The sequence below is a fragment of the Balaenoptera acutorostrata genome, chromosome 1 (assembly GCF_949987535.1).
Source record: "Balaenoptera acutorostrata chromosome 1, mBalAcu1.1, whole genome shotgun sequence".
NCBI classification, from domain to species: Eukaryota; Metazoa; Chordata; class Mammalia; order Artiodactyla; family Balaenopteridae; genus Balaenoptera; species Balaenoptera acutorostrata.
The window spans coordinates 116,627,437-116,651,733 of NC_080064.1; the positions used below are offsets into that span (position 1 = coordinate 116,627,437).

The 24,297-nt window shown below is 36.2% G+C and overlaps 1 protein-coding gene across 3 annotated transcripts in view; it reads right to left on the reverse strand.

Moving 5' to 3' along the window:
- SPTA1 (spectrin alpha, erythrocytic 1) overlaps positions 1 to 8,011 on the reverse strand; it is a 65,324-nt gene extending 57,313 nt beyond the window's left edge. For 2 of the 3 annotated variants that reach the window (XM_057553266.1, XM_057553264.1), the window contains exons 1-6: positions 7,772 to 8,008; positions 6,570 to 6,695; positions 4,772 to 4,912; positions 3,831 to 3,977; positions 1,870 to 2,003; positions 1,171 to 1,315 (exon numbers count right to left, since the gene is read on the reverse strand). In XM_057553266.1, the coding sequence (XP_057409249.1) occupies positions 1,171 to 1,315; positions 1,870 to 2,003; positions 3,831 to 3,977; positions 4,772 to 4,912; positions 6,570 to 6,695; positions 7,772 to 8,008 (930 nt within the window). Of the gene's footprint in view, positions 1 to 1,170; positions 1,316 to 1,869; positions 2,004 to 3,830; positions 3,978 to 4,771; positions 4,913 to 6,569; positions 6,696 to 7,771 lie in introns of all 3 variants that reach the window. The other variant, XM_057553269.1, reaches the window with a different exon arrangement.
- Positions 8,012 to 24,297: the final 16,286 nt, after the last annotated feature.

Below are 24,297 nucleotides of genomic sequence, written 5' to 3' on the forward strand. Positions count from 1 at the left end.
CTTTATTCTTGTCCTGCCCCTAGGTTCTTCAGAACCATTTTTTGTTGTTGTTATTGTTTTTTTAGATTCCATATATATGTGTTAGCATATGGTATTTGTTTTTCTCTTTCTGACTTACTTCACTCTGTATGACAGACTCTAGGTCCATCCACCTCACTACAGATAACTCAATTTCATTTCTTTTTATGGCTGAGTAATATTCCATTGTATATATGTGCCACATCTTCTTTATCCATTCACCTGTCAATGGACACTTAGGTTGCTTCCATGTCCTGGCTATTGTAAATAGTGCTACAATGAACATTGTGGTACACGACTCTTTTTGAATTATGGTTTCCTCAGGGTGTATGCCCAGTAGTGGGATTGCTGGGTCGTATGGTAGTTCTATTTTCAGTTTTTTAAGGAACCTCCATACTGGTCTCCATAGTGGCTGTACCAACTTACATTCCCACCAACAGTGCAAGAGGGTTCCGTTTTCTACACACCCTCTCCAGCATTTATTGTTTGTAGACTATTTGATGATGGCCATTCTGACTGGTATGAGGTGATACCTCATTGTAGTTTTGATTTGCATTTCTCTAATGATTAGTGATGGTGAGCATTCTTTCATGTGTTTGTTGGCAATCTGTATATCTTCTTTGGAGAAATGTCTATTTAGGTCTTCTGCCCACTTTTGGATTGGGTTGTTTGTTTTTTTGATATTCAGCTGCATGAGCTAGTAATGTGTTTTAACTGTCTGAGTTTATTATAAAAGGGGAAGAAGAAGCTTACTCCCTTTTTGACTGAGTGAAGGACAAAAAGAAACAAGGTTCAGTTCCAACAGAAGAAAGCATAATTAGATAAAAGAAAAGACTCTCTGGCCATAGGGTCCTGAGTGAGATTAGGAAACCATTCTTGAAGCTATCTATTTTGGTTTAAATTATGAAATATATTACAAAAAACATAAGCATATATAAAACATATATGTATATTTAAATAAAAATAATTAAATAAAATAAGAGATATCCAAGATTCATGTACAAGTTATAAACTAGAATAAGGAGGTATATTCAAGTGGCACAAAATATCTCATTTATTGAAATAGTGAATTTACTGTGTCCTATGGAGACGAGATGAACACCAAATGCCTCTTCTAGCTCAAGGGATTAGCCATTCCTCCAACAGGCTTACCTTGTCATTCATGACTGCAAGGTTCCTCTCAAGTGTCTTGTGACTGTGAAACAGTGCCTCAGAGCTCACAAGGTCTTTGCCATAGTCCTCAGAGGTGACTTGAGGCTCCTTCTCCTTAATCCACTGGATGGCTTCAGTCACATCCCTGTCAGACATCTCCATGAGCTCCAGCAAAGGAAGAAGGCAGGCATTCCAGGGCAAACAGCACACAACAAGGACCAGTCTAGCTCACTCAGTCAGAAATTACCCTATCTTCCCCCACACTAGCAAAAAAGTAATGTAAAGTGTTCTTGCTTTTAATAGTTTCCATTGAGAGTTAGAGACTTGGGCATCCTGACAACTGAGCCTCTGGATATACTTCCTATACCTGGGTCAGCTCTTCACGAATGTCCTTCTTCTTCCCAACTTCACCCTCCATTCCCTTCCGGTTCTTAATCTGCTTTTCTTGCCTCTGCAGAGCTTCCATCACTAATTTACCAGTGCTATTTGTATTGATTTAAGCTCCATTAGACACATACTTGGCTATAAAGTGGGTCACAATTTTCTTAACTACTCTCTCCCTGTTGTCTTAAAGGCAAGCACATGAGTTTCTTTTTTTAGAGGCATTGGCCACTAATTGCTAACAGTAGACAGAGGCTAACACAAATAACAAACATGGTGCTATTGCAGTTTCCTACAGTTCATTGGTGAGATTCCTACCTTTTGAATCGCTGGAGGTCTGCAGAACTGGACAGCATTTTCTGTCGTTGGAGAGCCAGACCATGGAGCCGCTCCCAGGCTGCATTCACTTCCTCCTGCTTTGACTGAATCAAGGGCAGCTCAGGATGCTTTTCCTGTGGGAGAAAGTCAATGCTGGACTAATGCAAAAAATCATTTAAACACTTCTTATTTCACATTGGTCCATACTTTGTCAGAAGTGGAGGATGGCCATTTAGCCAGATATTACCCTTCACCTTAGCCCTGCTCCCTAACTCTTACTTGATCCACATCACCAAAATCTAGAAAACCAAACCGCCAGATATTGTATCTTTTGCCCACAGCTCCAGAGTAGCCTACTAACACAGGTTGTCCAACCTCATTATTTTCAGAACTCCATCATGTTGATGTCTGCTAACTCCCCTCAAGATCCTGGAAACCAAGGAAAAGAAGAGAAAATTCCCTTTGTGAAATCTGACTTAATTTTTCAAAACTCTAATACTGTGTGTCTTGGTTCTTTTGGGGTCCTGATACCTTTGAGAATTTAATGAGAGCTATTTCCCTCTTTGCAGAATTATACAGACATGCAGATAAACTTAATTTTGCAGAAAACTTCACACATTTTTGCAAACTAACTGAAGCAATGAGATTTATGAATACTAGATTAAACTAGCAGCATCAGCCCATTTTGATACTTGACAATTTTGAGTAGTTCCCAAATGCCCAAGTCTCCCTACTCCTCCTATCCCCATTTATTCCCATTTCCATTTCTATTTTGAAGCCTCATCGGACTGAATTTTCTGCTTCTCCTTCCTTGCTTATAAATAGAAATGATATTCTATGAGCCCCAGCACTTAGGCATCAAGAGGCCTTTCAGCTTCTGTTCTTACCTTCTTGGAACACATAAAAAAGCATGATCTACTGAAAGATGAGAGAGCATATGGAGAAAAACTTCATTTTCCTTGCTAAATCTCCAGACATGGGAGCAAGGCCATTTTAGACCCTCTACCCCAACTGACTCATTGTATAACTGCAGTTACTTAAGAATACCAGGTGAGATCAGCAGAAAAACCCAGCTGAGCAGCTGAGTCACTGAATCATGAATCAGTGAATCTGATTCACTGAAAAAAATAGGTTGTTTGTGGTAGTTTGGTAGATAGTAATAGCTAACTTAAAAATCTCCACAATAAGAAAAAGGTGATAGAGGGAGAAAATTTGGGGACTGTTGGAAACGTGGCCTGGAAAAAAAATGAGAAATATGTTATTTTTCCCTACTCCAGTACCCATTCATCCTGAAATCTTGGTTCTATTAACACAGAAACATCATTCCCATTATAAAGTTGCAGTGATAATGAAACCTTAAATGGAAAAGCATGATAGCCAACTGTTAGAATTTCTAATTCCTTCATGTACATATAAAATCAGACTGACTTCCCAGTTCTCACATATGTTAGGATTATTGATTCACACACTGAGTTTTTAGATGCCCAGAAATTAAAAACTTATTTAAGCACTTAAGAAAATGAAGGTAAATCTGCCTCCTTTTCCCTTCCCCCCAAAACACAAAAAAATTAGTTTAATGATATATATATATTATGATAGCCCACCATTATTTTATATTCTTTGCCACTTTATTCTGGTTCTTCTTCATGAAGAAAGAGTGCTTCATAAATTTGAGAAATCAATGTACTGCATGGTGCAGGAGTAACCCCATTGTGGATTGAATTCCTTTATGTAAACACATATACACTCACTCACTCACTCACATCTCCATTTCCGTGGACTGGCAAGGGATAAATTCAGAAAGGACAGGAAACTGCTCCGGGCATGTTGCTCCAAGGACAGGCATACCTCTGCTTTCTCACAATGTCCTATATCTTTCATGTCCCATCTACTAATGGCCAGAGAGTCTTCTTGAAGATCAAACCCTTTCCCTGGCTTGGCTCTCTTGTTCCCCACCTCACCTCAGCACACTCATTGGCATATTGGTTCACTCCATTCACTCTCTCCTTTCGAACTGCCAGATCCGCTTGGAAATCTTCAAACTTCTTATGCAGAACCTCTGTGCGCTCCCAGTCCTCACCCAGCTCCACTGATGTCACTATAGCCTCCTGTAGACAGAAAAAACTCCGTTAAGTCACCCATAAACATTTAGGAATTCCTGCAGGTCAAATGCCCAAAATCCTTGCTCACATTCCAAGGATAACTCAGAAGTAGATACTGGTGAAACTTGGGAGAACCCTTCAGGAAAGAGCCAGAAGCAGCAGTGTATTTCCTGAGGTGGCATTCTGGCCCAGGGAACAGTGGTCTTTGGGGTAATTCTTTGGAGAGACCAGGAACATTGTTGGCAAAAGCCCCTGGGAACAGCCTTTTGTGTTTTGGAACATGAAAAATAAATTCATCCTGGTTCTACTCAATTCAACATACTGAGCATTTACAAAAGTATTGTGCTATGCACTTGCTTGTGTAAATGTTCAGTCCTAACCATAGGATTATTCTTTAAGTATGTAGAAAATAAAAACCTCCCTAGTTATAGGTACTGAGAGACAAAGAATTAGGGAAAGAACTGCAATGCTCTAAGCTGGACACAGAGTAAGAGTGAAAATCTAAGAGTGAAGGCTCATGGAAGGTAGAACGGGGACAATCCTAGATCATCTTTCAATGCAGTTTTTGTGTAAGTCTTGCCTTCTTCATATTCAGATGCATACATTTAGACTTATCCCCCTACAATGTTAACTACCTCCAGAATACCCCTAAATCTTTGCCAATATTCCTCTTTCTTCCAAGGAACTAAGCCCAGGAAGAGACATCCTGACTTCTTTATGAAAGGTCTGCATTAAATGGCTATGGGATGTCTGGGGCAGATGGATGGGAAGTCCTATATGTATACTGTTTGGTCCTATACCTTGTCTCCAATCCACTCCAAGATGTCAGCACACTCCTGTAAGTACTGCTGAAGCTTCAGGGCCTGCAGCAGCAGGGTGCCCTTCTCTTGAGTCAGCTCCAGCAGCAGGTCCCACAGGTGGCTGAGTTCCTCCAGAAGGACCTATGGGGAAAGTAAAACCACTCAGGCACAGTACCTGCTGTGGAGCAGCAGGTATAGACTCAGAAACCTGTGCAGAGAGGGACCTGGATAAAAATCCCTCCTCCCCTTCACTTGGGCATGAATTGAGCAACAGATATTTAAAGGAGGAAACAGGACATGTATGTGAATAGCAATTAAACCATATGATCTTCCATAATAGAAAAAACTTAATAATGTTCTGGGGTTTTAGAGGATGAAGTGATTACAGACAATAAGACAGGATAGAATAAGAATTCATGAAAGAGTGCTCATTTGAATTGGACCTTGAGGGATAGGTAGAATTTTGATAGGTAGACAATGGGCAGAGGGTGTTCAAAGTACTGAAAAAGGCATAGAAAAAACTTAGCATGGACTGTTTGTCAGAAAGAATAAGAGTTACAACGTTTTTCTGACTTATAAAAGAAATAGTGGCACCAAAGCAATGAGAATTTGAGAGTATGTAGTTGAGGGCTCTAATGCCAAGTTAGCTTAGAAGACCAGATTTTACATATACTGTAAAATTGAAGGTGTCATATATGTTATGCCTTCAAGATTCTTGTATTTTTCAACTACTTCATGGCCCTAAGGTAACATGTAACATGTAGATGACATTAATCTCTTCATCCTGCCATGGTACAGACTGATATAGCCCCAGTGATTCTGATAGATGTGAAGATGTTTCAAACATTTCTCAAATGTTTTAATTAATGTAAGGGATTGGTTTTTGTATAAATTATACAAAATGATTTCTATTTTATGAAAATAAATAAAATTTGAGATTTTCTTTTTACAGAGTCTTCTTTCTAATAAGGTTTATTCTGGTTAATGTCTGTATCGCCTGACCATGTTTTGTTGACAGCAAAGCAAGCTAGAATGTGTATGCTAAATATGGAACTACAGCCCTAATTTTTAAATATAACACAAATTTGTTTTGAATTTTTTTTAATATTTAAACAGTAAAATAAATCACTTATACAAAAAAGAACCTGAATTGACTATATCAACACAAACTTGTTGGAAGAGTATATGAATTAAGTCAGAAAAAAAGCTGATACATTAATAATGGGTTCCATAGTGGTGGTGATCTTCAGTCTTCAGGGTTTAGGGAAGACAAAGGATTTTAGGAGGTTTTTTTTCCCCAAAATGAACAGATGAGAGGGTATGGAGGACTACAATAGTAGTCATAGTATGTGGGCTGTGAAGAGAAAGAGGCATCATAGACAAAGGGAGAAAGATTTCGGAGAAGATTCAAAGAAAGAGCATCCCTTCTTTAGAGAGTTTAAGGGACAAGGACCCTGAGGCTAGAAGAATTAAGTAGAAAGGACATTTCAGAAAACCAATTCATCTGGGTTGAAGTGGGTTTGATCTTGAGCCACCTATACTGTGGTGGCATAAGCAGGAACGTCATGCTATTTGATGACAGCTTTGTATCATAGCTCTTCTCCCCACTCCAAGGAACACTAGGACATCCCATCATTTTTCCTGCCCCAACCCAAGTAAAAGATATAAGGCAGTACCATGGTTCCAAGCCAGTTATATCAAGGTTTATACCTGTTGTAATCAATTAAAACTCTGATAACATAATCAACATAATAACTTAATTATAAACATCTCTCACAGAGCCCTGCCATAAATTTACCTTGGTGTCCTCATGGGCAAAATGCCCCTCAGGAAATCGAACTTTCCTGATTTCTTCCAGCTCAGGAATGACCCTCGATTTTGCTTGCACCTCTGCTTCAAAGGATTCATGCTTCTGATATTTCCCCTGAAGATTAGAAATCAGAGTTTATGGCTAATGCAGCCTGGTCTCCCTGGAAGGGAGGTTCTTTTATTCCTCTTCTTTCTTACAGTCAGAACTACTTGTTTCCCAACCTAGATTAAGTGATAACCTATGACCATACCTGGAGGAGTCCTATCCTAAAAGAAGGTGGTGGCACCACTGCACTTAGGTTTTCAAAGGGTCCCAGGCTCAATGTCCAGGACCATAGAGGAAGTTTTTTTCCAGTCCCCACTGCCTTTGGGGAATTTCCAGTAAATATTATTTTAAATTCTCAATTGCCTTCTGTGGAAATGAAATAATGTAACACAGAGTTTTTCCTCTTCAGAAAAGAGGAACTAAATGTTACTGAAAGTAGTGAACAATGAGGAAGATGATCATGGCAACAATGGCTTTTTTCTTTAATTGAGAGGTTTTTGCATGCCAGATTATGCTTTTGCTATCATATATAAATTGATCCATTTAGTAGATAACACTTTGTTCTTGTTCCAGGTGCTTCCTCTCTAATATCCATTGCACATTTTAGGCATGCAAGCCTTTCTTCTGATCCTGACTGTGCCTCTTTCTATAACATTGTACAAGTAGGAGTGGGAGCTTCCACCAAAGCTCTCCACCTGACACCTCTCATTTGAACTTAACAAGAGGCATGAATAGTCATTTGGGAAAAACCCTGGTTAAATCATATCTTTCTGAGGAGAGCGAAGAGCAGTTGTTTCAGAAACATTGATGTCTCTTCACCTCAATTCCATCCTTAATGTCACAAAATATTGAAATCACATAGTGTGTCATAAATTCTTTGAATTCTCAGTGTTTGGCCCATGGGTTAACTTCAGAATGAATTTATAAAGTATTATCTAGAATGAGTTCCCTTTGTAAATAAGACATTGAGGCTTAAGGAGTTGAAGACATGTGTTATTTAAAGACAGAATTACAGTCCCCAAAGTCTAATCTTTCTGTTACATCATCCCTTTACAGTTTACCAGATGTACACTTACATTATGAAAATGTTTCCCTCCCTAGAGATCTTAGAGTCTACTCTGGGGAAGTCAATGAAACTAAATGACCTGTATGTTAGTTGGGTCTTCATAGCTTTTATCGCCTGCAATCTTGATTTTCTCCAAGATCCATTTCTCGAGGTCATCTGCATCTCGTATGAAAACCTGGTAGTGATAGGAATCTTCAAGCTTCTGACCCCTCTCAGCAACCAGTTGCTTGAACCTCTGGTACCGGTTCAACACCTCCTGACGCCTCTCCTGGATCTCTTCTGCTGTTTCCAGCACCTTTGGTCCACCACTCTCCATAGCCTGCAAGTTAAAAAGCTTCTACCTATTGCTGGTTCTCAGATCTCTAGTATACTGTCCTTTTATATGTCTCAAGGCATTTACTCATATTGGACTTATGTTCAGATGTCTTTAAGCCTATAAAAGCCTGTTTTTAGAAAGACTGTAGTACATTTATATAATTTTAACCATAAACAGCTACAACTTAGGCTAGTAATTCTTGATCATTCAGAAAACTTTTCCAACTTTTCACATAAGTGTGTGCTAACATTAATAAATTTAATAAACTTAATAAAGTTCGATAAATGCTTATTATTGGACTAATAATCGAAGACAAGTTTAAATTAGCAAAATCACAGAGTTTCAGATTGATAAAAAAGAAATATAATTTTATTGCTTTCAAAGGCTGAAAAGGTGTTAACATGTACTGATAAGGATGAACTTAATTTAATGAATAAATAAAAATGGCTTGCAATTAACTTGATGAATGATATATCCCAAAGTTTGAAAAGATTGAATTCTTCTTACATAAAAATATAACTAATATATTGTTTACTCTTTTTATTTGCTTTATTTATAAACACTACAAATCAAAAGTTTGGCACATTTGCCACCTAATTATCACAAATTTCAAATTATTAGCATCTCAGTAATTGGCTTTTGCTATATAAAACATTATATTACTATCAAACAACATAAAATATTATTTTCCTATAGTAGAATCCAACCTATTTGTGACAACATTCAGCAAAATCTCCATAGGGTCCACCTTCATTCTTCTGGATATAAGCACAGTTTTCCTAGCTTACCACAATGAAAACATTCAATATAAAGCTTAAATTTTAGTCTCCTTCTGCTATACATAATTGCTATTCTGTGGATGGCCTTTACAAGATTGGCTATAGAATTAAATCCGTCTATGGAGACTCAAACCTTTACTGTGTGTTACTTTGCTCCAAGTTACTAGATTGTTCTCCATGTGAACCCATGTAAACAGGTCATTGCTAGATTTTGGTGCTGCATAGTCAAAAGCTCAAGGTCATTGTTTAAAGTGAGACATTCATAAAAAGAGTTAAAATTAAACTTCTTTACTTCTTAAGAATCAAGAAACAATTCTTGCTGATCCTGTCAAAGATAGTACAGAAAAGTCAAAGGAGACAGCTTTCCTAATTATATTGGTGACAAATTGTACTGTAAAGAATTCTGTACTCACGGTTTCCTTTGGGAAGTGTTACGCTTTTCCTAAAGGTCAAGAACCTGTCAAAATAAAATGTATCCAAAAGACAGAGAGAGAGAGAGAGAGAGACAAAGAGAGAGAAAGAGAAACAATTCACATGTAGTTGTCTAGACTAATTCAGATAGAGATGAGAGAAACGTTACATATGTGGCAAGACAAAGAAAAAAAATAACCCTTTACTTGGGCCAGAATCCCGCCAGCTACAATCTACATTATCTTCAGGAGACAGATTCAGCTGAGGCAGCTGCTAACTTTCACAGATGCTGGGTGACTCAGCGTCTTGCAGGACTATGGTTTTCAAAGTTTCTCAACAGGACTTTATAAAAAATGAAAGCAAAATTTTTAGATGAAAAATTAGAAAAAAACTCAGTTATAGATGTAAGATAGAGGCAGTGTTAAGATGGTGTTTTGTTTCTTTGATTAGTTTTAGATTTTATATCTGACAATTGTAAATCAGGAAGGAATTCTGGGATGCCCATTCTTCACACTCTGTGCAAAATTACAAGAACCCATACATATGTTCTTGTTCTAACCTATCTCTAGGAAATGCAAATCAACGACTCCGTCAAAACCCAACTACAAATTTTTAGCAGACTTTAAGCAACAAGACATCCTAATTCTTGCTGTAGAGCCTTTGTCAAAATAGAAAGAAAATTTTATTCTTTGCCTCGCAGATTGGGTTTTTAAAAGTCTGTTTTAACATTACCCTTAATCATTTAAATAAAAAGAACAAAAGAAGTAAGATATATGCTTTTTTATTTGTATTTTGTGAAACAAAAATTAGGATACTTCATTTGACAAACTAAAGAAGTCATAAAATATTTGAAAATTGGACAGAGTTCTAAACTGTAGGATAAAAGTCATCCTAATTTATGTATTATTTTTAATGGAGAGAAAAGAAACAGAAATCCTTCTCCAAACATATAGTTCTTTTAGGCAACTTTACAAAAATGAAACAAACAAACCAAAAGAAAACAGTGGGATGATTTCAGACCCTCCTAAAAAACAGTGGGTCTATCCATGCCAAACTTCATTCCAATATAAATCCAATTTAAATAATCTAGCTTTCATGGTCTACTAGGGTAGATCAAGGTTCTACATTTCTAGTTTCCTTTCTTCCTGGATCATCTCACCCAATGAAATTGAGAGAGCTTTAAATTTTCTTCTTGAAAGTATAATATTTACTTTTTCACATAGTTTCTTTATATTAAAATCAAATTTAGGTGCTAAAGGCATGAACACAAATCTTAGAGAATACAGTATATCACATGAACCAGGGAAACTCTGACTGGAGTTGGTTAGAGAGGAAATATATTTTTAATCTTTATCCAAGAGATAAGAATCAATTCGAATCTACCGTGTCTTAATTTATATATTGACATGATTAATTTACATTAATTTCTACTCTTTAGAAGATTCTGTGAAGCAGATATTATCAACCTCATTTTTATATGAGAAAACAAAAGTAGTCTCTGAGAGGTAGTCTCATCCCATGGTTGTTTGGTTTGTAAGTATTTAAACAAAGGATAAAATCCACGTGAGTGTGACCATCATGCCACTCATCTGTTTTAGTCAATCTTCTCTTAGTCCACCAATATTTCTGGTTGACTTATTCCAGGATCTTCTCACCAAGAGTGTCAACCATGTGATAGCATTGTAACCAAAGAAATATTAGGACCCAATTAGCAGGATTGGTCATCATGAAATAGAATAAAAGTGGACCAGAACAATAGTCATTAGAGCAGGTATCAATGTGAAAGTGCACAGGAGGCAAGGAAGAGAATTTATACATCAAGACAGAAGTATTCTTTGAGTTTTCAGTTGTCACACCCAGGAGAGATTCATGCTAATAGTTTCTGTGCCAACACCCTGGCTGCCACTCTGGCTGCTGCTGACTTTAAATTCAGTCCCACCCTATCTTCTCACTCCCTTTAGATTGACAGAGTTTCTTCAGTCTCTGAGCATGTTTACCATTATTAGTACAAGTATCAGGGTGTCTCCTTGGGATTGATGGAAGGGCATGATGGAAAACTCTTAAACCCTGGTAGCTTAACACTTGGACCTCTGACCTTCTTGCCACTATTATAGTTTTCCAAGAATGCTTATTGGCTCTGAAGACATGGAGGCCTTGGGTACAGGGGACACAGGTAAAGAATGTATGAGAGACACTGTAGACGTTTAGAATCATGTATAATCTTTAAAATTGCATGTAGCCATGTATATAAATGAATGCTAAGAGGTTACAGGGAAAGCGTGAGTTGATCACAGACAGCTTCATTAAAGAGAAGTCTTATATTCAGTTTTACAGGGTGGGAGTAATTTGGAGAGCTGTTTTATTTGATCATGGTTATCAGCTCTGGGCAGAACTGTACTTCGCACACTAGTTTTATCAGCACTGCCCAGCTTGCCTGAGTCCCTTCTCAGTTATCAGATCTTCTTTTCCTGGACTCAGAAACTCCAAGAGATGCTTTATATCCCCAAATTCTAAAGTCTCCCCAATTTGCAACACTAAAATTCATATGCTTACTGTGGATATTTTGGAGTTCAACTTTCTCAGCCCATTTACCAACAAGGAAAAATATGTTAACTTTAACGTAAAACTAAGTTTTCCCATGGAATAGAAGTCATCATTATATTATTTTTAAAATTTTATTTTTGTTTCTCTAGAGTTAGTTCTCATTTTAAAAGGTCTCAAATAGTTGTCTCCTAAATGGGTTAAAATATTAAATATTGTCATTCCAAAAAATAGAAAGACCTTTTTGCAGTGAACTGTATCCACTTTAACTCTTATCTCTTCTGGTCCTCTAAAGTTATTTGTCCCTTAACTCTATAAGGAAAATTACATAATTAAAGTTTACAATCCTATAATAAAAAATAAAACTCTTTTTTCCCCTTACCATTATCTTCTCTCACTCTCCCTTACTTATTTTATTATTTTTCTGTTTTATTTATTTGGTATTATTATTCAATGTGAATAAGAAAAAACAAAACCCATGATGTCTCCTTTAACAACAAACTATGTAATTATAATTGAAAAAGACCTTGGGATAATGGAAAGTGCACTGGATTTGAAACTGAAACCATCTAATCTGAAGACTCAATTCTACCATTTTATAATCAGATGAATATTGGAATTTGCTTAAATTTTATTAAGTATATAATGGGAATAGTAATGACAAGGCTACTTATTCCAGAGAATTTTTATATGACTTAATTTAGATGGTTGATTAAAAAGCACTTTATTTAAATATACACAAAAAAGAATTTTTATTGTTATGAATAATGCCAAGCACATATATTTCATTTACTTCAAGTCATATATTTTATTCTGAATCAGAAATCTGAAGTGCTTATCTTTTAAAGAATGATTTGCAATGTATCATTAGAAAATCTTATATAAAATTGCTGAATGTTTCCATCCAGTGATAATTATCTCTGAGTACAGCAACCCTTAAGGAAACCATATAGGCCTAAATCTTTACAAACTTTATAAAAATGGCATTTTTGGTGACATGGTCCTACTCAGGGAAGAAAGAGCACAACTAAAAAAAATATTTCTTATTAGAATAAAGGAAAGTAGGAGCCAGGACTAGACATTATTTCCTTTATAACCATGACTAAACTATGAAGTTTAATTCTTATATTTAAGGGTTTAGATTCCCAAGATATCAATAAAATCTTATTAAACATGTAAATAAAGGCCAGTCATTGAAATTTAAGTGGGTTATCTGTGACATTGCTTCATTTCACTATTAAAAATTACTCTAAGTGTAAATACACTATGTATCTTACCTTTATTCATTATCGCTGGCTCCCCTGCCATCCTCTGTTGAATGTGTGAATAGCCTTAGTTTTGTATAACATAACTTTTTTATAAATTATAATCTTGTCAGGAGACAAAGAATACCTCTGTTTATTTACTCTTTTTGTGAACCATTATTGAGCATTTCTCTGGGCAAAGAATTCTAACAGGCATGGGGAATATAGAGATGAACAAAATAAGATACCTACTTTTAAAGAGTTCACAAACTAGAGCGCTCACAGAAGACATGTAAACCATGACGCAGGATAGAATAAAAATCATACTAAGTAGAAGCTCAAGAAATGTGTTACAGAAACACAAAACAAAGACTGTTTCTTTCTTGTTTCAGCTAATTATAGCAGGAGATGTTTTGCCAAATCTGGCTCCCTGTGCACCTATGCTAAACAAAAATACAGAGACAGAGAACTGGAAATTAAGAAATGGAGAGGCTTTTTATTTTCTTTGCCAGGCAAAGGGAAGACACAGTAGGCTAACGCCTCGAGAACTGTGCCCCCCTCCTTGGGGAATCGGAAAAGATTTTATACGTGGGGCTCATGGTCTGGGGTAGGTGATAAGGATCAAAGTAGTGAAGGTCTTGCATATCTTTTCTTCTGCAAATTCATGGCCAAAGCTGGCATCAGGCAGCTCAGCAAACTGGTCTGCTGTCACTGAAGTTATGGCGCGTGACCTTCTTTCTGAAATGAAGAGTGCTACAAGGGAGTGTAAGGGGAGAAGAAATGCCAAGTGCAAAGAGTAATTCATATGGAGTCAGAGAATAATCAGTTTTGTGAAGGACAAGTCTAGCTACAAGTGTTTGTTAGTAGTAACAGCTAAAGAATAACCAAGATTGCTTAACTCTTTCAGGCCTGTTTATGTTGTTTCTCCAGCCTGTTCATCATTTCCTTATTTTCCTTGTTTATCAGAAAAGTCTCATTTCTATTTTTGCTGCAACAGTGTCAGGACAGAGGTAGAATTTTATGAGTCCTTCTGGATTCAAAGAATAAACGACGGGACTGTGTGAGTTTTCGCCCCATTTTCTTTGTATTCTATGATTAATCAATCTCTGAGGACATTTCCTAAGTGAACAGAGATTGGATGGATAAATGTCCCACTTAGAGTCAATGCACAGAAAAAATAAACACAGTAGTAACACACTGAAAACATAAATACAGATACTGGCATAAATATACTTTGTTTATGGGTATATCTTTTGTCTTATTTTATAGTAGATCGGCATGTGTGAACTTTTATGGCTTCCTTGATCTCTTTACTCCTTAGACTAGATAATTGAGTTAAAGGATGGCCATAACACTGCATAGAGTGGGCTAATGGCTGTGTCCCAGGAAAAGGAATCCTTAGTAGAGAAGCACAGGGATATAAAGGCTACATTTCCAAAAAAAATCAAGAAAATAGCAAGGTGGGAAGCATATGTAGAAAAGGTCTTTGGTTTCAGCCAACAGAGCAGATAATGTAGGATTACTGTAATGATACAAACATAACCCAAAACCACAAGCAGTATAGCCGTGATGATCTCCACAGCATGTACAATTTCTACAACCTTGATTAAAATAATCTATCAGTGTTCATGCATGTCAGATTCAGGATGAGATCAAAGTTGCAAAAGATATTTTGAATTTGATTTGGACCACAAAATAATAGTGTAGATATTCAAGCAATCTCAGGAAGTGGCATGAAGAAGCCACAGCCTACAGTCAGCTGAGTGTAGGGCTGAGATGTTATGACTGTGGGGTAATAGAAGGGGTTTCAGATGGCCAGGTATCTGTCTGTAGCCATGGTGGTGAGCTTGTAAATCTCAGAAATGACAAGAGAGTAAAATAAATACATATGCAGAAGGCAGTTAGTCAGAGAAATGGTCTTCTGCCCACTGACTTGATTGGAGAGTATCTTGTGGATGATGGTTGTAGTATACCAGATCTCCAGGAAGGACAGGACACTGATGAAGAAATACATAGGAGTGTGGAGGTGGGAATCCAGTTTGATGAAAAAGAAGACCATAAGGGTCCCAGTGATGATGAACAGGTTAGGAGCAAGAGATAAAAATAAGAGTTCATCTTCCTGCAAATGAAAAAAAAAAAAAATCCAGTGAATATGAATTCAATCACTGCTGTCTGATTTTTACTTAAAATCTTCTCAATGTGGGGCAGAAAAAAAAATAGAAAGAAAAAAGGAAGTAGTAATTGGATAATCAATTCATTCATTTATTATATTTTTATTTGTTCACTCAAGTATTTGGTCAGAGCTTACTATGTTCCATGTGCTATGTAATATGGTCGAATGAGAGGGATCACTTAAGAAGAACCAATATTCCAAATGCATAAATTGGTGTATTTCTCCTAGCTAGCCACACCGTAAGATTCAGCTTATATAGTCAATAGCCTCTGTTACCCAAGAACACAACTTTATAATTAGCAGAATTGTCCCCTTTATATTTCCTTCACTTCTTTTCTCTATATCAGCCCCTCTCCTGCTCAGAATAAAGAATAAATCAGGGTTCAGCTCAAGCAATACTTCCCATGAATTATTCTAGTTAGATTAAATTTTTCTCTCTATGGTACTCCCATAGCAATTAATTTTGCACTTTCTATATCATGGCTAATAATACAATACCTTGTCTGCTTCTCCAATTCCTTTTTAAACTCTATTTTAATCAGATGTTTTACACTAATAAGTGCTCAGTAAACATGTGTGAATGTGGGGAGGCAGACTTGCCCACCAGCACACTTAAGCAGTCATGGCTCCAACACAATAGAAAGGCATACACAGCCCACATATAGGAGACATCCTCATACGCTGTTGGTGAGACTGTAAATTGGTGCAACCACTATGGAAAACAGTATGGAGATTTCTCAAAAAATTAAGAATAGAACTAGTACATGACCCAGCTATTCCACTCCTGGATATTTAACCAAAGAACACAAAAACTCTAATTTGAAAATATATTTATACCCCTACATTCATGGCAGCATTATCTACAATAGCCAAGATATGGAAGCAACCTGTGTCCATTGATGCACAAATGGATAAAGAAGATATGATACACACACACACACACACACACAATGGATTATTAGTCAGCCATAAAAAAATGAAATCCTGCCATTTGCAGCAACATGAAGGAAACTTGAAAGTGTTATGCTAAATGAAATGAGTCAGATGGAGAAGGAAATATATGATTTCACTCATATATGGAATCTTAAAAAAACAAACACAATAAAGCAAAAAAACAGATACAGAAAACAGATTAGTGGTTAGCAGAGGGGAAGGCTAACCGCTAATTGGATTAGTTGGGGAGAGGGTAAAATGGTGATGGATGGTAACTAGACTTGTGGTGGTGATCTCTTTGTAGCATATACAGATGTTGAATTATAATGCTTTCCACCTGAAATTTACATAATAAAAAATATATGAATGGAAATGAATTTTATGGAAAGTGGAGAGGTAAGTAGCATATGGCTAAGCAAGCTGAATTCACAACTATGGCAACTTTGACCTGAATTTTGAAAAGTGAGAAAAAGTTTGTCATCTCCCTTTTTCCTGTAGATGAGCGCAATAAATTCAGTTCTTCTCAGTGGGCATGTCCTATGTGGAGCAAACAAATAACGTGGAGAAAGAAAATGATATATGTAATTGGAGTTGGAAAGAGTGTTTGACTACTTGATCTCCAATACTTTTTGGAAGAAGATAGGGAATAAATATATAAATGAAACAAATGCCTTATCCCACTTAATGGAACCTTCATTCTTCCAGTTCTTTAGACCAAATTCTTTGGAGTCAAGCTTGTCTCCTCTCTCACACCCCATATTCAATCAGTAAGCAAATCAATTAGTGATACCTTTACAATATTTCTAGGACCAACTACTTTTTTTTTTAATTACAACTTCTTTATTATATAGAGTTTTAGTACTTATTCATTGGACAACAGATAACATTTTAAAGAAAGAAACAATATAAACTATATCCCTCTCCTCAAGAATAGACCTAATATAACTGCTTCAGGAGTCTCTTCACTTTGCATACCAGATATCCTAAAAGTTTATTGTGATATGATTTGAGATCACTGGATGTTTTGGGCAGAAATTATTTCAAACAAAACCAAAGAGAAGTCACCTTGGCCACTGAAAGTCCTGGGAATGTCACAACAGCACTCCTGGTACTGTTGGAAAGAGTCCCCTATAGTCTTGAGATCTTATAGTAGTTTGTGAGTCATGAATTTAGGGACTCAGGTTTTAGGAGCCAAGGCAATGCCAAGGGCCCCATGATGCCTGGTGATATTTGAAGGAATCTGATTCTTAGGATTCACATGTAATGGCCAAATGGACTTCTCATTCTAATTGTCAAAAGGAAGCCAAATTGCTGAATTGCTCTCCTGCTAGTACAGAGAAAAGGACACCACTGTGTATCATGGAACTCCACCAGGGTAGAAGGCTTTATATGTAGCCCATTTTAATGTCGGGTTTAATCCTAGGTTTAAAAACAAAACTCATAAAAATACATTGATTTCATTTACCATCTTCTCTCTTTTAAACCTACTACCCATAGGTGTACGACTTAATATTTGGAAATGGCAGGCCACAGGATTCATCCTTTTTATTAAAAATAATGTGTGTGTGTGTATGTGTGTGTGTGTGTGTAGGTGTGTTTATTTTTTTTTGCATATAACCTATGCACTTCCTCCCATATACTTTATTTTTTTAACATCTTTATTGGAGTATAATTGCTTTACAATGTAGTGTTAGTTTCTGCTGTATAACAAAGTGAATCAGCTATACGTATACATATATCCCCATATCCCCTCCCTTTTGAGCCTCCCTCCCACTCTCCCTATCCCATCCCTCTAGGTAATCACACAGTACTGAGCTGATCTCCCTGTGCTATGCAGCTGCTTCTCACTAGCTATCTATTTTAGATTTGGTAGTGTATATATGTCAATGCTACTCTCTCACTTCTCTTTTACTTCACTATGTATGACAAACTCTAGGTCTATCCACCTCACTACAAATAACTCAGTTTTGTTTCTTTTTATGGCTGAGTAATATTCCATTGTATATATGTGCCACGTCTTCTTTATCCATTCATCTGTCAATGGACTCTTAAGTTGCTTCCATGTCCTGGCTATTGTAAATAGTGCTGCAATGAACATTGTGGTACATGACGCTTTTTGAATTATGGTTTTCTCAGGGTATATGCCCAGTAATGGGATTGCTGGGTCATATGGTAGTTCTATTTTTAGTTTTTTAAGGAACCTCCATACTGGTCTCCATAGTGGCTGTATCAATTTACATTCCCACCAACAGTGCAATCAGGTACCCTTTTCTCCACACCCTCTCCAGCATTTATTGTTTGTAGATTTTTTGATGATGGCCATTCTGACTGGTGTGAGGTGATATCACATTGTGATTTTGATTTGTATTTCTCTAATGATTGGTGATGTTGAGTATCCTTTCATGTGTTTGTTGGCAATCTGTATATCTTCTTTGGAGAAATGTCTATTTAGGTCTTCTGCCCATTTTTGGATTGAGTTGTTTGTTTTTTTGATATTGAGCTGCATGAGCTGCTTGTATATTTTGGAGATTAATCCTTTGTCAGTTGCTTCATTTGCAAATATTTTCTCCCATTCTGAGGCTTGTCTTTTTGTCTTGTTTATGGTTTCCTTTGCTGTGTAAAAGTTTTTAAGTTTCATTAGGTCCCATTTGTTTATTTTTGTTTTTATTTCCATTTCTTCAGGAGGTGGGTCAAAAATGATCTTGCTGTGATTTGCGTCATAGAGTGTTTTGCCTATGCGTTCCTCTAAGAGTTTTTATAGTGTTTGGTCTTACATTTAGGTCTTTAATCCATTTTGAGTTTATTTTTGTGTATGGTGTTAGGGAGTGTTGTAATTTCATTCTTTTACATGTAGCTGTCCATTTTTCCCAGCACCACTTATTGAAGAGGCTGTCTTTTCTCCATTGTATGTTTTTGCCTCCTTTAGAACCAACTACTTCTTAAAACATTCATACTGCAACCCTGGCCCAAGCCATCAACCCTTGCCTGGATTTTGCATAACCTCCAAAAGTGTCTGCTTTTGCCATTGCCCTCTTCCAGTCTATCCTCAGCACCAAACTAAGATAAATCCTATTAAAAGGTAAATGAAATAATCCTGCTTCTCTGCCAAAAACCCTCCAATGGGTCCCACTTTACTCCAAATGAAAAGCAAAAGCATTTACAATGGTCTTTTAGTTCTATGTAATCTGGCCCAACAAAACTTTTTCTGACTTCATCATCTATGTTTCCACACCCACCCCAATCACTCTATCCACGTGCCACCTGGAATGCCCTTTAATTAGAGCCTTTGCACTTCCATGCCCTCTACCTAGAATATTCTTCCTTGAAATATTCACATGCCTAGAACTTATTTTCTTGTACTTCTTTTGGCCATAATTCAAATAATACTTGCTGAGAGATGCCGTTCTTGATTACCCTACTTAAAATTAATCACATTACAGCCCCAAAACTCCTTATTCGCTAACCGTATCTTATTGTTTCTTCTCCCTATCATCTCTTACTACCATTTAAAATATAATTACGTTTTATTTAGATTATTGTCCACCATCCTTTCATATATAGACTTCGTGAGTACAAGGATTTTTTTCTCTTTTTAAAATAGTTTTATATGTTATGTCTAGAACAGCAATTGGTACAGAGTTGGCATGTAATTCCCTCTTTAGAATTATATGATATATACCGTTTCTATTCCTCTCAGGTTGCTGTTACATACAGAGAAAGTTTCTTGAAATGCCTAAGACAGAGATAGTTCAAATTCCCTATGGCTGATGGAAGAGATATAATTAGGTAACCATACTCATATTACAGAGGAAAAGTGGTGAAAGTGTTAATTGCGTCAGGCTATGAATATGTGCAAATTAATAGGTTAGAATAGTGATGGGAGGAGAAATTCTGAACTTATAAGTAAAATATCTAAGAAATTGTTTCCTAGCTGTATAATGATCAACATTTTAAAACCTTCAGCCTGCAATTAATTTTTAGATTGTTCATACCTACTTGCCCTAAGGTAAATGAATTTAAAAGAGTAACAAACACTTTCTTTTTCTAAGACTCTAGATGCTCTGTTTCAATAGACAAATTGAAAATCTATTATTCAAAATGCAGAAAAGTTAACAAGAGCAAAATAATGTCAGCAACAGAGCGGTAACTCATAGCATCTCCTCCTGTTTGCACTCTCCGTAGATGTGACAGTACAGAAAATCAGAAGTCATGAAGCAATTCAATAGTCATTTATTGAGGCCATTATTATGTAGAGCCCAGTGCTAGGCACAGGGAGCAATGCACATATGAACCAATGACACAGTGCTTCAAGTCGGATGTATTAATGATAATTCAAGGTAGAAAGCAAGCAGTGTCATAAGAGCGGTACAGATAAAGTACAATGAAACTTCAGAGCAGTTACTGCCCATTGTCTCTGGAGTCAGAGTGTTGGGATTCCTGTCCTTGTTTGGTTACTTTTATGGGTAAATTACTTACCTGCTCTTTGTCTCAGTATTTTCAACTGCAAATTAGAAATGATGAGATGACTTATATTGTAAGTATTAAATAAAGTAAGAGATGTGAAACACTATGTGCTTGGCACATAGAGAAAATGTTAGTTATAATCAAAATAATTATTTATTCTCATTTTTTAAAGGGATGAATAAGTTAAAATATGCTTATTAGGAGAATTTAAGAACAGCACAGTCAGTAATGCTGAGACAATACTATTAAGTATTGCTGTGGTGAGAAAAGCATGGCAGTTTGAAGTCTGGACTCATTTTTGTTACTTGCTCTATCATTAGCCAACTATGTGAACTTAAAAAGTCTGTTTGCTTCAATTGTTTTCTTGTTTTTTGTTTTTTGATCTGCACAGTGGATGTGATAATATCAACTGCATGAGTTTGTATGAGGATTAAGTGAGTTAATCCAGTGAAAACTTGGTTTATAGGCCATAGTTCTTATTAAAAGCAGCCTCAAGTCCTCAAGCCCATGTTGGTTTGTACCAAAAACTTTTCCTAAATTAAATGCAAGTAGAGTTCTAAAGGTATATAAATAAAGATTAAAAAATAAAGGTAAGTATATAATAAATATTCTTCATGTCTCAGAACAAATATAATTTCTCTTTGCAATTTTTCTTGATTTTCCAGCACAGTTACTAATTCTGCTATGATTTTATGAATTTTGTTGTTATTACTTTTTATATTTTACTTTTATGGGCCTCTCCAATTCTTTAGTGGAAACTCTTTTAAGTAGAGGTTGTATCTTTGTCCAGAACTTACCACACTGCTTGACATGTAAAATTTGCTCAATAATTAATTGTTCAATATGTTCATGCAGATAAGATTTCTGATATTTAAAAAAGTGATGGAAAGTAGTTAACAGTGAACATTAATAGCCATCTTCAGATTACATGCGTCATTAGTTATGAAGGATTTTCAGTAAGTGATTATATATTCTTTCATTCATTTATTTATGTATTTAATATAATCTCCCCAAAATATCATAAAATATAATAAGCAGGTTGGTGAGGTGGGAAGCAGTGTGAGAGAACTCACTGCTCAACCTTCAGCAACGTGAATTCAAAAAATATCACTGTAAGAAGTTCCACCAGTAGATTAATGCCGTGATCTCCCCTCTGAATGGTGTCCTTACTTTTGACCATCAGACACTGCCATACGCTGTTTCTTTTCCTTTTGTTTTTCTCTCAGTTTGGAATCTTCTTTATTCAACACACATGAACACACACACGCATGTACAGATACACACAGGTTAGCTAGGAAAATTACATTCACAATTTGGAGTGAGGGCGTATTTACAATTTGGAGTGAGGGCGTATTTAATCTTAGGACATTTTTAAGCAGTGTAGTAAAGCAATAAGATCTAAGTTTTAAGAAATAAAGTAGTCTCAGTTGGGAGAGCAGATAGAAGGTGAGAAAGTATGGATGTAAAAAGGTAGTTTCAGCTATATGCATTTTTAGGGACAATGATAAATTTTGAGGGACTAGGAAAGTGATAAATAAACTTTATATTTTAAGGCAGTACAAGAACTTTTAAACATAAAATTCTCTCTGTGTGTCCATTTGGGCCTCCTCTCTCTCTCCATAATGTGCAGTGTGCATCTGCATTACACATCAAAAAGAACTTCTCAAAGATAAGAGTGTCTGCTGGACCGTAAAGATCGTTTTTTCCCCTTTCTTCTGACCCTAGCAATGTAACTTCTTTAAAAAAAATATTGTTCTTTCCCAACTCTGTAGGGAGTCATGATGACTTGATGCTTGCTTTGTAACTGCTTGCCTGGACTATGTATCCTTGTTGAACTTTATGTAAAATATCAATATGCCATTTTGATGCATGATATTTTGTCTCGAAAATGTATCCGACTGTGCCTTTGACCTCTAACAGGAGGAACAGTTCTCAGAGTTTCTGAGAGCCTGTCTCCCTGGTTATAATGCTCAGTTTGGCTCAAATAAAGTTCCCTTTATTCTTCTTAACTTGATTGTTAATTGGACTTTTATTGAGAAATTGATTATATACTACAAAATCTTAAAACAGACAAAACAGATAAGAAAACTGTGTAACCCTTTCATATGCTGGAGATTTATGTATATCAATTCTGTAATAATATTGTACTTAGAAAAGTACAGTTAAAATAATTAATCAATCAGTAATTTCATTCCTCATGTTTTATGTAGAACATTAAAAATACATACACTATTTAAACCCAGCAACACTTCTCGTATCCCTTTTTCTCTCTTCCCTTATTTTCTTACACTAAGTATACTTTCTGAAGACTTTCATTTACCAAGACCTCTCCACCCACAACCTATGATTTTTCTCACATTTTCTCTCTTCTCTATCTGAATTCTTTATTAGATAGCATTATCCTCTTCTTATAAGACATTTCCCTTCACTTCTGTCTTTGCATCATAAGACAAGGGTGAGGATGAGGGCATGGCTATGGCACACTAGTGGGGAAGTGAGGCTGACTACCATAGGATTCCTAGGTGGGCTAGGGAAGAGTGAAAATCCACTAATATTTGCATAGTAATCAGCTTTATTATTGCATCCCCATGAGGTGTGAGCCTCGGAAGAAAGCACCTTTTATGAAGCATGTATAAAGAGAAGAATCCACAAGAGAAAGAGCCCTCAAACAAAATAAGATTAAAAAAAAATTAAGAGTCCAGCACCCTGAAATCCAAGGGAGAAGAGGTTGAAAGGGAAGCACTGTTGTCCAATATGGTTGATCCGTTGTCTGGGACAATCAGAATGCAGCATGGCGATATTGGTTTATTTACTCAGTAGATATTTATTGATATTATTGCTTAATTAATAAGTACACAACATTTGATTACAGTGAAACCAAGGATTACATTTTTCAATTTATCATGAAAAAATATTGATTAGCTAATGAATAGATTAGTTATATTACTTTACTTTTTTTTAGAGCCAAGGTTTTTGTTTGTTCATTTATTGCACTTAAAATATTCTTCAGTGACCTTCTTGGCCTGAGATTCTTTGCCATAGTCCTTAACTACCACAGAACTGCAACCAACCCTTTTATGGGGTTTCTCTCTCTGTCAGTTTTAAAGAGGCCTATCCATTCTCCTCATTTCTAGTGGTCATTGATATTAATGAAGTTGATTTGGGGTTCAGCAAAACAGCCTCCACTAACTTGACACACACAGGCTCATTAGAGGTAGACGCAGGGCTTAGTGCCTGTTATTGACACAGACATGGAATTAATATTGTGTAGCACTGCCAAGATATAAATCATACAAGGGATTCATAATAGAACGTGCTAAAAAACATCTAGACTGCTATTTATCAATACATGAATGCTCAATTAGAAATTAGGGTTATTCTTCAAGTATATCCATTAGGAATACCATGGAGAGAACTTAGTCTTATGAAGATGGTTTTTCAATTACCATATCTTACAAACAGAAGTCTCAACTCTGTTAAAATTAGTAAATTTTTACCCAGATTACTTCCACAACTTAAATTTACCTTGAATAAACTGAGTGGTGGAAAACTTAATCAAAAAAGTCAGATCCAAAATATGTCAAATTGAATAAAGTTTGAAAGAAATTATTGAGTTCAGTTATTAGTGAATTTTGTTTATTGGTGACTTTTGGGAGACCAGTTTTAGCAAAAGGCTGATGGGAAAGACGTATTGCAGAGAGTTGAGGATAAAAAGGCTCCAACAATTATATAGACTCCCAACTG